Source organism: Anarrhichthys ocellatus, unplaced genomic scaffold (assembly GCF_004355925.1).
Source record: "Anarrhichthys ocellatus isolate YVR2014 unplaced genomic scaffold, GSC_Weel_1.0 scaffold29, whole genome shotgun sequence".
NCBI classification, from domain to species: Eukaryota; Metazoa; Chordata; class Actinopteri; order Perciformes; family Anarhichadidae; genus Anarrhichthys; species Anarrhichthys ocellatus.
Window position 1 is genome coordinate 5,451,286 of NW_022280059.1, and position 15,928 is coordinate 5,467,213.

A 15,928-nucleotide genomic window follows, 5' to 3' on the forward strand; every position below is an offset into this window, starting at 1 on the left:
TCACATTGAGCCACCGTTGGAGACTCACTCTTCAGACTGATTGACAAATGAAAGAGCTGAAATAGCTTCCATTTAAAACGGCCACTTGCCAGAATAGGGGGATCATCTCCAATATCTTGTCTCGAATAGGAAAGGGAAAAGATGAGCGTGCATGGGAAATTGAGCTCGCAATTCAGTACTTTACAAAGGCCATTTAGGCTCCATGCACAGAATACCCAGTGGTACTGAGTCTTTAAAGCTCAAATTCAATGGATCATCAAGATTAAGCGGCGTCTTTCTGCAGGGATTTGCATCCAACTGCTTTTTCCCCTAAATCTAAAAACTTTTCATGCTGTGCTAACTAATCCACTCCACTGTACACACACACACACACACACACACAGATGAACATAAATGAGGAGTGCACACAATCATATTCTGATTAGCCAAAATTGCCTTGGCCATAAAGAGAAAATCAACAAATATGTCTGGATATCTCTGTATGGGATTTTTCTGGGGAGACAAACAGAGATGTTCATTGTCTTGCCAAGCAAGTACACATAGTAGACACATAGATTTCCAATGGCGGATGTTGCTCAGTTTGTCTGCTATTTCCCTCAGTGTGCCCAATCTGCACAGCTGAGTACAGCATCCAAATCGACAGTTTGTGGAGACGGATGCCTGTTGCGCGCCTCATCACATGTTAAACCAGAACAACACGGCTCCTGAGTGTGTGAAAATTGACAAATGTTTCTTGCTGAGACTAACTGTCCTTTAAAACTTCAACTTCCAATTCAAATATGACTGAATTAAAGTGTGCTGGACCCATAGGAATAAAACAAAGATTTGCAGATTGGTTGAATAATATAAACATTTCTTTAAGGCAAATAGTTCATATAGGTAATATTACATTTTGAGTTAAACCTTTTTTTTTTTTTTTTAATTACTATGATGTTATTGTGTTTAAAGGATAAGTTATTATTACTGTTTGGATTTGCCTGCTGGAAATATACTTCATATACCTACAATATGGAAGCAAGAAAGCCTCCACAAGTGATTTGACAAAATCTGAACAAAATCAAATGACTTGAGGGCAAAAAGGAAAGTCTTAAAATCATCCATTAACATGCATGAACGGTAGTTAATTTTTAAAAAGTGAATGTGGCAAGAGAGACACGGTCTTATATTGTGTCCGAGAGCACAAACAGCTGCAGGGGGACTGCTGCGTGCTGCTGTAGGAGCACAAACAGGTTCTTTAATGGAGAGAGGGATGTGAGGAGAAATTCATTTGTGCGATGACACTCTCCCACAGCCCTACAGCACAAACCCTGTAAGAGGGATGTGTGTGTGTGTGTGTGTGTGTGTGTGTGTGTGTGAGGGGGTGGGTGTGGGGTAGATTGAGGAACGGGGTGCCTATGTCATGTCTCTATGGAAATCCTTAAACTCTGCTGCATGCACAGCACAACATATCACACATGCATAGATGTGTATACACACACACACACACACACACACACACACACACACACAGTATGGTGGGGTTGCATATGCAGCGATTATATTATTACATTAACTGCTCCCACACTTTGTATTTGATTTAAAAGCAATCATGTAGAATGGGAAGCGAGTTCATTGTGTTTTTCTTTGTCACATTCAAACACGACAAGGGGAATTTTCATCCACAAATCCTTATTTTAACTATTATATTGTATGAATATTCAACAGAAAAATGTCATGTTGCTGCTTGAAGGATGTTCTGAATTAGATTAAGAATGGCCTAACTTTTACTTAGTATGCTTAAGAGGTTGTAAGTGTGTAGGTGGTAATGATTGCTAAATTAGTCAGTAAAATTTTTTGATGACATTACAGCTTCAGCCATTTCTGTTGATCTTGCTTAAACTGTTGGCAATTACTTAAAGCATCTGATATTATCAAACTTTGTTTCAGTCTAATTAGAGTTCACCTTGATGTCTTGCTTTTGGTTCTTTACAGAAAGTGTGCCCTGCCCTAAATCTCGCTGTCCCCTTGGACTGACTTTGTTATAGATTCAGCCTCAACAGTGCTGAGGTTCAAGGGGAAGTCACCCTGGATACATGTGATGCTGTAGCCGAAGGTGTGGAATAAAGAAAAAGCACACTCGAGTTAAGGACATCAACTTTCAAGCCTCGGAGCAAAATATGAAAGAAACAAGCCGGCTGTGTACAAAAACACCCCCTGACACACACACCTCCATGACAACAAGAGAAAAGCCCAGAAAATAAAAAGGTGAATAATAAAACAAAAACAAATGCCCAAACCTCCAGGAGCAGATTTTTCATCATTAAATGATGGCCTGGGGGTGGAGGGAGTATGATGAGGAAACAATGGCTTGTGCCTGCTGTGTAATTAAATGGTGGTCGGATGGAGTGAGAGGCAGGCAGATGATAAGCACTGGGCTCTCTGTATATGCCCCAGGACAGCGGAATATTGTCAGATACTTTAAACAATACACTTATCTGTGAGCAAAGTCGTTTCATTTGGAAAAAAACATTTTTTTAAATTATTTTAACAGATTAATATTGTTTCTTTATGGAATTATTGCATCCTCAGAAATGCAAAAACAAGAGAAAAAAATAAGTTATGAATGAAAAGAAATTATGTAAAAAATGTAAGTGTGTCACCTACAAAACAAAAATTAATAACAAATGAATGACAATGTAATTTTTAATTGGATGTCATAAATATAACATGTGCCTACAGCAGTAGCACATAGCACATGATATGTATGGAAACATTACTTCCAAAATCTTTTATTATGATTGGGATTTGGGACTGATTGATTTTTCAAAACAAAATCTCGCAAAGATAAACGGTAGTGAGAGTCTACATCAATGTCAGCAGCTCTGCGAGGTTACTACAGTGGTAATTTGAGCTAAATGCTAATGTAATAACGTTCTCACAGCTAATACGCTGATTTTATTCTTGGCTTATTAACACACTAACATTTACTAAATAGCAAAAAAACACAAAGAACAGCTGAGGCTGACAGGAATGGCAATGCAGGTATTTTATTCAAAATCAAAGTTTATGGAAAAAAAAATTATTTGACCCAGTGAGCTGAGGCGTTAATGGATCACCGCAGTTATTACAATTCATCCTGAGGGGAACATGGAAGAACTTATCAAATTTCATGACAATCCATCTACATAGTTAGATATAATTTACTTAAAATTAGAAATATCAACCTCATGGCCTTAGAGACAATGCATATAATAGTAAAACCGTCAATCCAACAGTAAATCATTTATATCTTAGTGAGAGAAAATGTAAAACATCTCCAGGACGTAAGGCCTTCAGATACCACAGTGATTGGTCCTGCACCAAACCATAAGTGTGCATACCCATCTACAGTTCAGACATAGTCCACATTCAGTCAGTAGGAAGCACAAGAGATTTCCTGACATTTGATTCAAGCCTTGTCTGCAAACGCCCAACAATGACTTTAGTTCCACTGTAAACTATTGCATCAGCATGCCTTGCTTTGATTCCATTCAACACAAAAACAAACACGTTGCTCCCTGAACACAAATACTACCATAAATCCTACATACTGGTGCTGGAACAGATTAAACCACAAACAACACACAACATAGCCGTGAATGCACGATATCGGTTATCGTTTGTAGAAGGAAAGTGAAAAGACAAAATAATGCATGGAGTGACAACTGGGATAAGCACATGTGCAGTTTCAACTGACAAGAGTACGATTGGTTTGCTTTCAGACATCGGTATGGACAGTGCTCAGAGAAAGGTACTAGTCTAGCCGTTTTTTGACAAAGCTTTTTAATATGTCTTAATGGAATGAATGGTGTGCCTAAATTGTATCGTTCTCCACAAAAAAAAAAAACAGTCGGTCACAAGAATTTCATTATATGAAATGCCAGGCTTTCAGTCCTTTTCCTTCTTCAATAATGGCGCAATCTCTCCTGAGAGAGAAGAATAAAACACAGTGTTGAAATCTGGATTTTTCACCTAAATACAATTACAGGGCATTTTGCAAAGTGCTGTATAAAGCAATCTGAAATCACTCTTGAAAGTTGGCAAGGGGAGAAAAATACTTGGTTTTTAGTGTCAGGATATTTTATTTTGACTACTTCATTGGTAAAAAGCTTTTGTCTGCCCTTTGCCAAGCAAAGATTTTTGTATGGCTGCCAGTCAGGCTTCGAATTCTCTCGATGGGGATTGAAGATGAGTACAGCCATCCCTGAAAAATGGCTGTGACTCCATGGACTAGTGCGACTGGTGCCAAAGTAGACTGCTTCATTTTTCTGGCTTTAGCTTCAAATTAGGTCAGACATCAGAAACGACCTTCAAATATCAGCAAAGCAAATATGCTGACAAGGATGCATGCGAGAAAAGAGGCCAGTGATCAAGATTTATGGAGTGAGGCTACACTGTGTGTCAAGAGTGATACGTGTCTCATCAACGGTGAAATGAAATGTCAAATTAGTTTGTGTGAGGGCGCGTGTGTGTTTTGGCTCATCTGCAAGAATGCGCTAGTCTAATGGCTGTTTGTACACAAGATTGAGAGACAAAGAGACAAATAATTTGCAGTCCAATGAGACCCAAAGTGAGTGTCAAATAGGGTGCTTATAATGCAGAACACTAATAGAGCATCAGCAGGACAGCGGCGGCAGATCCATTCTCCTCGGGGCTCCATCTTGGCAGTACCTGTTATAAACTTCCTCTGCTGTCTTGCACAATTGGTTCTGTAATTTAAAAAGGTCAGCATGGCTCTTGTGTAATTCAATACTCTCATGGTGCTGTATTAACCACATATTTAATCACCCGCAGGGTGGTGTGCAAGCTGAATACTGAATGTAAAAGGAAGAGGTAGAACCCACAGTGCAACACGGGGCCTAGCTCTCCCAACTGATATGTATGAGTCACAGGATGTAGGAGGACGAACGGCTTATCTATGAGGACAGCTCTGTGTTTCCACTTTAGTTGAGAAAACACCTGGAAAATGGAATGTTTTAAACAAGGAATTCATGTGCGAGCATGGCATGAAATAAAATTGGATGGTCTGGGGGAAAAGAGTTTGTTTTAAGTTGTTTGCACAACGGAAGAAGGGTGAGTAAATTCAATTTGTCCGAGTTGCAATGTGGTATGAAAGATGCAATAATCTCGCGTTATGGAGTTGGGTTGTCTAGACGATCAAATTAAGGGGCAGGTTCACCTAAAGTAAACTAAATTCTCTATCATGAGACATACAGAGCTATGAATATTTCACATTTCCTACAGTATAATTATTCTGCAAAAGACAAGATCTCAGAAGACTGCAAACACTATTGAGATATATCATTTTATTAACACGACAATGCAGGAAAAATAAAAAAAAACACAAAATTGGACAGTTGAACTGAATATAAAACAAATCTATTCCTGTAACTACCCACCTCCCACTTGAAAAATATATGCACCACCTGTTGAACTAAGATTAGCAGAGCATTATGGGAAAATGATGATGCTTCACACGAGAAAACCAATCGCAAGGTAAACAACTCTGGTCGAGAAAGAGTAAAGATGAATAAATATGCTTGTCTTTAGAAATTGAAAAAACACCAGCCATTTTCCTTGTATGCCCCACCATGAAATGAGGTAAAAAAAATTAAAAAAAATCATAGGCTAGTTGAAGGTTGAATCTGGTCAAATGAACATATTGGAAGCTGGGCGATTCTACAAACCCGTTTTGTAAAAATACGTTTTTCCAAAATTCCCACTTTTTACAATATGAGCTTGGTTATGACATGGTTAAGTTTAGGTAAATATTGCAGTTATTGCAAATGAAGGATGTTTAAGTTAAAGTTAGGGTCATGCAGCTAAAGTATCTTGGTTAAAGTTAGGGAAAAGTCTTCAATCAAAAGTCACTCATTAACAAACAAACGCCTGTTGAATGTTGGCACCGGATGTAAATAATAAGGTGCGTAATTGTTCAATATGAGTGTAATTCCTAGCATACTGGGCTTCTGTGCTTTTTTCCTACAGTGAGACAGTAGGTACACAGGATACTGGCTCATTAGCGATGAACCTGAGAAAGTTAACAAAGCACCTCAGAAAACCCAGAGGATGAAAACGATAATAAAAAGAGAACAGGGAGCCATTCCTTTTGGGAACTGCTGCTATTTACTAAAAGTCAGGAGAATTAAAAGAGCTGTCAGTCAGCAAGAACGCAAAGAAAATCTAAATCAAAGTGATGCCTTGACATTTCCCTCTCATTGAGAGACAATATGAAAGAGAGACACAAGGTCCTGGCGGAGTTAGACTTCCCTGCATCAAGATATTTATGACAATTTCTTTATGCTGACACATTTGCAGAAAGTACAATCCATGACTCAGATCTGACATCCCTCTCTGGTTTTGGGTGGATTGTCGCTGAAGCTGAACGCTTCGCTTGCAGCGTCAAGCGCCTTACATAAGAAAGGGTATCTATTTTCAAATCTTTGTTCCCAACACCAATAAGCTTAGACTTGGATACGTCATTCTGCACTTGCAATTCTTGTGGGCATCACCTTGTATCTTTACAGCCATAACTAGAACAGCATATCAGGGAGAGGAGATACTGATAAGAAAAGCTCTTGGTTATAGCACTTTGATGCCGTAAGTGTTAAGCAAAATGCACGAGGAGATGAATTCAATCCTAAAACAGCTCTAACTGCTGCCAGTCAGAAATCCTGCTCCCAGGGTGTGATTGAAAGCATTTTTGCCAAGGCAGTGATCCCTCACCTGTGCTCACACACATGCGCACACACACACACACACACACACACACACACACACACACACACACACCGTTAAATCAAAGTACAGGGAGCCACACACTGCCTTTTGCCTGACAAGTAAATTGCTTCCTAGATCGTGTTGGCGGAAGAAAACGCGGTGAGAAAGGAGACGGTGGCATGGACATGGTACAAGAAAATGAATGAGGTGAAAGGCAAATAGAAAGAAGCGAAGGAGCCAGAGAAAGTAGATAACGGAAAAGCAGCGAGTGTGAAATGCTCCGCTAAGCAGGACTGAATGGACCTGTCGTCCTGTCTGATGAGAGCGATGGTGGAAACAGGAGAGAAATCAACAACATGAGAGGACTGTCAAGTGTGGTGACAGTGAAACCCATATAGGTGATTCTCTTACTGTATCTGCGACAGGGAGACGTTTCAATAACACGACCCGATGGGAGAGAAAGACACATTTCTTCAAAAGGTCCAAAAGAGCCATGTAAAAGCAAGCCCATTTAAAATCGTTTGGAGAACAAGACACGGAACAGAGTAGATTGATGATAGACGGAGATATTTTGAGGAGTTTTTATCTGGCAAAGGTAAAAAAAAAAAACAGTCCACACCTCCACAAGACAATAGCCTATTTCTCCTGGAAAGTGCATCATTTAAACTAATTTTACAAAATCATGAAAACCAACAGTCAATGGAATTCCATCAACACTAGCAGTATAAAGTATCAACATGGACTGTTCCCTAAGAGCTGAACTGCAAAAGTTGAGTAAAACAAAGTTTTCATTTTACCTCTAGCTCTCAAACAAGGTTCCCTATTTTTTTAACTTGGGATGCTGGATTATCTGAAATTCATTGATGACCTTGTAACTTTTTGACAGAAACCCCAGAGTGCTTCAATAACACATTTCAGACTCGACGCCTCTGTCAAACCATGCCCCAAACACTCAATCATGATACACCACTTCTATTCAAGCTCTCCTCAGGTTAGGAAGCTAGCACCAACAGAGAGTTTAGTCCAACATCTGCCGCACTGGAAACACCCAGAGCATCACCAACATGAAGAATGAATTGTTGCTACGCCACCTATCTTTCTGCACATCTGCTAGTTTCTGACGTAGGGAACTAGTCCTGCACACACTGACAGAATTGGCATGATTGCTGTCAGTGCATTCAGGCCACAGAGGGCTCACAGTGGATTTTCACATTCTGAAATTGTTTTATATTCACTTTTACTCAGTAACAAATGTCCCAGATTAACTCCATTCATTCTATTCTTTACATCCTTATCGGCATAGCCTGGAGCCACTCTCAGCATACACCCGGCGCATGGTATCTTCCAGCCAATCAGAAAGCAATAAGCTGTTTCTCTCATTGTACTGCACTGCAGCTAGACAAATGGTTACCTAAAACAGGTGAGTTGTCAAAGAAAATCCTTTGTTAAAGACTGTAATAGATGTAAATGTGGATTGTGCTAATATCAAGGTTGCAATTCTGGTGCCAAATGACTGATGCAACTACAAGGTTCACATGGCAATAATAGATCATTAAAGCCACGGCAAAGGTGTCACGCACATAATAGTCAGACAGTCACACATACACACTGACAAACCATGATGATGGAGACAGACAATGAAGCCTTCATTGAGGATGAGAAGACATGCCGGTGCAGAGAAATATGACATGTCTTACCTGGGACTAAAGGAACCTCTTGGCCGTGGGCCAGCCTGAGCAGAACCGTTATGAGGAGGGGCGTGGCCCCTGACCACGTGCCACGCATTATGATGCTCACTGTCCGGGCATCACTGGGCGTCAATCTGGGGAAAGAGGTAAACAGAAAGCAGTTAAAGACTGTTTGTGTTGCTGAGCGCCACACTAGGTTGAAAAACAGAGAAGAAAAAAAAAAAAATAGATATTCAATTTCTGGTGCAAATTACAATTAAATGGAGGACAAAACAACAATTATTTAAACAGCATGACCATAATACCTAAAGCGACGCATTTCTAATGCTATTCTAAAGCATTAGTGAATACAAAGCAGCTTCCATGACAAACGATAAACAACGTAAAGGAACTTAATAGGTTCCTTTACGTTGTAAAAGTATAGCAGTTAAACCCATAATTTATAATCCGAAGAGAGTTCAGTCTTAGAATGTTAAGAAGATTGCAAATCGACTTTCTCTGTTGCTAAATTCTTACTCAGTATCTCCTTTTGTACACACACACACACACACACACACACAAACAACAAATGCCTTTGTGTCATATTGATTTCAGACAGGTGAGACAAAAGTGTCGGAGTTTAGTGGTGTGTGCGAGACAATGCCGCTCTGCTGACATCACCTGCGGATAGTGACAGGGACCGTCTGTAGCATGGAAATAAATCGGAGGATTCTCCGGATCAGCCATCTGTGGAACAACCTGTTCACCCTTGTTTGATTACATCCAGCAGACCAGGCAGCCTCGGCTGCTCCTTCTCCGTATCTCTCGCTCTCTCTCTCTTTCACACCTCCCTCTCTATGCACTGCTATGCACTCTGATTTTCTCTTCACAGCCCTTTTTTTCTTCAGGCATGACTTACTCCTTGAATTGGATATGCTTCAACTTAAATATGATGGACTTACTTTTTATCATAAATTCAGTCTCTTCAGGCCTTGCATCTTTTGAGATGATGAGAAGCATTAAGCATCGCCTCCCCACAGTAAATAAGGTGAATGTATGTGACAATGGAAAGAAAATGCTCACCAAGCAAAGCTGCTCGGAAAGGTTTCACACCCTAAACCACATTTCTTTTCTACTCCTGTGCTATGTTCTCTTTCCAATCATGTGTTAAATGTCCCTGTAATGCTTCTAAACTTCCATGTCCTTTTAATTCATGCAACACCAAATGGACTATTTGCCACTTATTACTGGCAGCTCTTCCTTTTTGTGCCATCCTTTTCTTCCCGTCTCTCTCTTGCTCTCCGTTCTGTAATAGGTTTGCAGGAGAAAGAAGGCACAAGCACACGTATTTGCTCTTCTAGCTTTCTCTCCAATCTTATCTTCGGGTACTCAGTGAACAATTTTGCACCCCTTTATATGCGGCTCCTGTTCTTAAATTAGAAGAGCCTGTGAAAAGGCTGTCAGATCCCAACCATGGGGGAGCTCATTGTTGCAGTGTGTGTTATCGTCACTTCTCATTCCTTCAGTGTCACAGCCGAGCCAAAGAATTATGTGTTGTATTTGCACGACTGCTCCATTTGCATGCGATGATGACAAGCGTATTCCCAGCTTAATGTCCGATAAAGAAGTCCCTGTGGTCAGACTGAGAGATAACGTCCCTTTCACTCTGCCTGGCCACCTGAACTAGTAGCACACCGGCTACCTGGAGGAGCAACAGACATGGATCCCCCCCATTCTTCTTGATAATTGTGTCAGATAAACACTGCATCGTCTTCTTGCAGGCAATCTGATAAATACCCAATTACCAGTTAGAGGATGGCTGTGACAAGTGGTCGCCAAGGGTCTTCGGTTTGGGAATGTGGGATACACGCAATTACCATGGCCTCCTCAACCCAGAAGCAAGCGGTGGGGATCGTAATTCAAAACCCATGTTCCATTTGATTAATGAATGGCCGGATTAGAGATAAAGGAAGATATATTTGAGCCATCCTCTCTAAAAACCGCAAACGCATATGTGACGATGCATCACAGTCCAATCGATGACTCTTCCTCTGTACTCATTATTTAGCCCGCTCGCATTAAAGGAAATGAGCGTGTTTTACAAGCCTTGTTTCAGTGGCTTCCTCTGCGTTCTCTACCAATTCAGTTTGAGAGCACTGAAAGGCCCTTATTGTCTCTCTTCATCTGACTCATTGATGGCTGGATGTATTGAAGCCAATTAATCAGACAGTGACAAGAAGCACTGCTGCTGGCTCAGTGACCAGCTCCCACAAAAGACAGGAACCATCAGCAGAACAGTCGCTGCCCACAAATTGATTTTCGGATGCCTACTGAACCAAGGCGATGTCATTCAAAACCTGTGGTTTCTCATTGTGACACTTCTACAAGACCTAAGCACTTAAACTCAAACTCAACTTGTTAGTAACATCTTGTAACTCCAGATTCTATGAGTATAGGCATAGTCCTCTAAGAGCTGTCGCTATTGGGCTTTATCGCAAAAAGTGAAGGTCCGAAGTGAGAACAAAGGAAATCTGGCCAGCTTCTCGTGCTGTTAGACGTCTAAGAGGCCGTGAGCAGGTGCATGTTGTGCTGCCGGCATTGTGATGACTCTCAGCTGTGCCACCATTGTTATGATGCCGGCAGGTCCTGAAAGAAAAAAAGGTGCCTTAGACGCAGGCAAATGATCCGGAGAAGGAAAAAGCTGCTGCAGGGCTCCTGGCTGTGGTGGGGACAGAGAAAAACCAGCACTTGAGATGCTCCGTATCCCTCAGAGTCTGCCATGGAGGGAGCTGAGCCAGCTGGCTCATCCGTAATGTCTGAGTTAGTCGCAGGTGAACTGCTCAGCTGCCGTCCCGCCACCTTAAACACAAAGCGCAGTGAAGTATTCTGCTCTATGGCGCAGCGCCTCCAAAGGCAAGCAAACACCGACTGGACCAGCCCGGCCGAGGCAGCTTCGCAGGTGGATGGTCCGACAGGAGGAAGTAGCCAATCTGGCAGCCGGTACACAGACTGACACAGCTGGACTTCTTCATCTTCTTAACTTCTTCACCTGTTGACCGTATGACACTGAAGACAAAATGGGAGCAGAACGACACGGCTGTTATGAATAGAAACTGCAAGCGTAAGAGAGGCATGTGCAGGGCACAAGGGGCGTGAAAATAATCTTCACGACGGCGTACGGAGATAAACCCAATAGCGAAGGCTCTTACAGAGCAAAGCCTATGCGATATAATACAGACAATGTGGATACCATCTTGGATACCATAGATGAAAACACAACAAAACGCAGGTGAAATATTTCAATGCAGCAGGTAACTTAAGGGGAAGCTAGTTGGAGGCCTCTGGAAATAGGAATGAACTTCTTATTACCTCTGACTGGACCTCTACTCCTGACCGCTTAATCTCTTTCTCTTTCATCTTCTGCTTTTGTGTTTCTGAGGGACACTGCACATTCTTACCGTGGACGAACCAGAGGTAAGGCAGAGCAGGAAGCAAAAGTATAATACATCTTGGTGTAGGGCATCATGCAATACTCTTGTGTATATTTGGTATTTGTGTTACTGAATGTTGACTGTACATTGTAGTTTGTGTCAATATATTGTGTGTATATGGATGGACTGTGTGCTGTTCTCTTGAATGCCAAAGATGAATTTTCACTGAGGGACACAATAATCGCTACACCTCTCAATGTAATGTAGTCTAGTCAACTACGACCTCAATGACAAATATCTGATCTAAATAACACATTTATGACAATGCCAACAAAAAAAGATTATAAACTTCATAAAGGTAGAATTTATGACAGAGCCGTTGCATTGAACTATAATAGATTGTACAGGTCCTAATTAAGGGGACAGTTGGTGTATGATTTGCCACATATCTCTTTGCAATAATAATAATAAGTGAAAAACAAAATACATACATATTTGTTTCTTGTCCATCTAATTTTGTTTTGTATTCCCATTTTCTCCAAGACATCATGTGGTGCAGTTACATGATTTATATCAACTCATATTAGCTTTCTTAAATAAGACTTCAGCAGTGTTAGTTAAGTATTTTTAGTATGAAAGTGTTCACTCCCTAGAGATGGGAAGGCTGCCTCGCAAGGGCCGGTGCTAGCCGTGGTGCTGAAAAACGCATGACAGCATCAGCGTTCCATGCTGTGTCCAAAACCCGAGTCTGACAACGGTCGTGTTGGAATATCATCACCAACTTGTCCCGATTGGTGGGAGCAGGTTGATGATTTCCAAAGGAAAAATGCTCAGTGGGAGGATGAGTAGTGTTTTCCTGTTTAGCTGCAGCGGAGGTATACATCCTGGTGGTTGAATACAGGTTTGCTATCGGGGCACAGCACAACTTTATTCAACTACCAGGACAAAGATCAACGCAGGCTGCTGATTGGTAGCTTCACTGAAGCACTTGGGAATGCACAGAACAAGATATTGTCCTTCATTTCTGACACAGGGGTTGCGTTAAAAAGCAGTCGCTTTGTGGACGGTCTTGAGGAGTTACAATTACTGTCTCTCAACATGAGTATTTAGACTTTAAATAATTTAAACATATCCGTTAAACATCTGTGTATTAATTGCTCCTCTTCACTCTTTCTCCGTCTATATGACTATTATAAAAAAAAGAAGTAGCTCATCTGTACCGTACTTTTCTTGATATGAGGAAAGATTCTTTACAGGTTCTTTAAAACCCAACAATGCCTTTTGCTGCACTACTACTGCTCACCCACGCACAAGAGCGTTAAGAGTATTGTGCGCAATTTAAGTTAAGTATCAACAACAAAGTTGCTGACCCCAGAGTTCAGCATTAATTTATTCCCCTACACATTTCTTTAAGAGTCTCGTAAAACACAACAGACAAAATAGAGAGGGCACAGGGCTCTTCGATGAATCATTGGTTTTCGCTCCCAGATGTTGCAAATTTGTTTTTCTCATTCGCACTTAATAAACTGTTCTGTTGAGGAGCTAGATGCATTATTATTTATATGTGACTGGGTTGCTATTTGTAGATTCATTACTAGGTTTGCACGTAGTCCTTCCATAAATGCTTAGCAACTGCTGGCAAACTAAATCCTTCCACCTTTACAATTTGAGGCATATCAAGTCAAAATCTGTGGTGTTGGTTTTGAGTTTTGTTGAGCGTGACAGCGGAGCGTGCATATAGAATTAAATTATTGTACTGTAACAGTTTGCGGCTACAACTGTCCCAACTGGCAGTTAGCAGGTGCTACTCTTGTTATAACTATGTCAAGTTTAAAGCTAGAAACTGGTGCAACCGACTCCAGGGCGCTGGTTCAAAGTCACACAATCACATGCGGATGGGAGAGCAGTAGAAGTAAGAGGAGTTTGTCTTGAAGCATAGACACGAATGTAAATCTCCTTCTCCAGTGTGTGCTGCCGTGTTGTGCTATGTCAGCGTCGTGTTTTGACGGATAGTTCCTGTGCCTCTCAAGCACTATGTTCTCCATGTCACCATGGCTACTCCTTCCTCGTAAAAATGCCAACACTGGATTAAGCATCTCACATTCACAGTACATTATGCTTCCTCACTTCATTACAATAAAAGGATTAACCTGCCCGGGATCAGTAAAGTGATCGGTGGGGAGGGTGGACGACATGTGGCTGAAATGTCCTTCCCCCTTAGCATAGATCACATATCTTGTGCTCCTCCAAGTCATGCTACTAATCATCCGCACTCCTGTGGGGGCCACGGCACAGACTGTTGCAACACACCGGCACCAGAAACAAATCTGAAGCCATTAGGACGCCCTGCAGTTGACTTACATAATAGCATATGCTCCATCCATTCCACAGGGAAAGACGTTGCTTCACTGCCCCACTTTCTGTTCATTGCTACTGTATGCCATGTAGTGTGGGCTGTTCACAAGAATTGTTCTTAATGGTGGACGCTATTTCAGAAACTGTTCGGTGTGGCCTAGATGGAAGCTTTATATTCTGGGAAAGATGTTAAAATGGCTATAATTTAGGGTAAAGGGTCTCTTCATTTCAAACTGTGCAAAATGATGGAGATATGAAAAGAAACTAAATTAGAATAAATTAGAAGAGCCGAAAGCGCTCCAGCATGACTGGGGAGATGGGTCTGGTCACACGTGGCCTCCCTGCAGCGATCCGTCTTCTCATGAATGTGATCTGTGATAAATTAAAAGCTGATTATTTCGTGAAGGGAGAAGCCAAGCGCTTGGCCCCGAGCCCCCTCGCTGGCGGTGATGGATTAGTCCACAGTCTGCTCTATGGACCTGTCCCCACTGACTGCAAAGCCACGGACGCTACAGGCGTAAGTGCCTCCTATCGGGATCCCATCTCTGACAACTCTTAATTTATTTGAATAAATGTTCCACCGTCTCTTTAAAAGGACAATTCCATTTTCATCACGAGACAGATGGATGGTTCTTTGATTTAAAAAAATATATATGTTTAGTATTACCATACAAACATCCAGTCTTATTGAGCACTGATACACGATAAAGACATTTTTAAAAGCTGGGGAAAAGTCTGCTATTCCTACAAACAATAATATTCAAGTATATTGCCGCTTACTAAATACCAATCCAACTGTATTCCATCTGAGCAACCTGAGCTTATGTTCTCTCAGGGTTTGTGTTAAATTTCTTAGCCATAATATAATATGAACTAAGAGCAACACAACAGAAATGTTTTCCCTCTGAAACAGTATCATAGCAGTCAGAAAGCACTTGGCAGCTGTAGGTTCTGTGTCCGAGCTCAGGTGCACGGTCCATGAGCTTCCAGGTAGCTGAGGTTTTTTTACATTATAGTCCCATTCTCATGTGTCTGAACCGTTTCCCCTGGCTCGGCATCATTTGGACGTCCCACAGCGCAATTTGTCTGCAGTCATTGGGTCTGCCTGAGCGGGAACAAAGGCGGTCAGTCTGGCTATTGTGTCCTTTTCTATCCCATAAGTCAGAAGTCTGCTGCACAAACAATGCGGCAACTGCGAAGAGCAGTCATTATCTTTAGTAGAATCGCTGTCATTATCCTGCTCCAATCATAACTCTAATTACAAAAGTTGCTTTGTAAGCAGGTAGATTATGCAATGTTAATTACCCAAGCACAATGCAGCAGGCGCATGTTCAAATGCCACTCACTATTGTGGCCCGCACAAAAGCAGCACACGTTTTACCCTCTGCCATATGCAAAGCAACGCCGAGTCCCATGGCGGTCGGTGTAAGCCCTCATGGTGCAATCACAGGCCTCTTGTCATTAATAATTTCTCATTAATAATAGTTGTAATGAATCACCCTTAAGTAGATTATGTGACATAAACCAATATGTCTGTGCGCGTGGTTCTAATTGATGAACTTCATCAACTTTAACTACTCAAGCTCACATACAGCAGCTGAACTGAGCTTGATAGCTCCAAGACTTTAGACTCAAACCCTTGTGTATTTTTTTCATTATCAAGGTTCCACTTCCCTTGTTCCTGCATATAGATACTCCATTGACCTCTTTCCTAACTCAATGGGCTTGAAAATCTGT

At 41.4% G+C, this 15,928-nt stretch overlaps 1 protein-coding gene across 2 annotated transcripts in view; it reads right to left on the minus strand.

Moving 5' to 3' along the window:
* Positions 1-15,928, minus strand: part of robo1 (roundabout, axon guidance receptor, homolog 1 (Drosophila)) — a 229,307-nt gene that overhangs the window by 200,512 nt on the left and 12,867 nt on the right. For both annotated transcript variants that reach the window (XM_031863467.1, XM_031863469.1), the window contains exon 2: positions 8,436-8,560. In XM_031863467.1, the coding sequence (XP_031719327.1) occupies positions 8,436-8,523 (88 nt within the window). In that variant the 5' untranslated portion in view covers positions 8,524-8,560. The remainder of the gene's footprint in view (positions 1-8,435; positions 8,561-15,928) is intronic.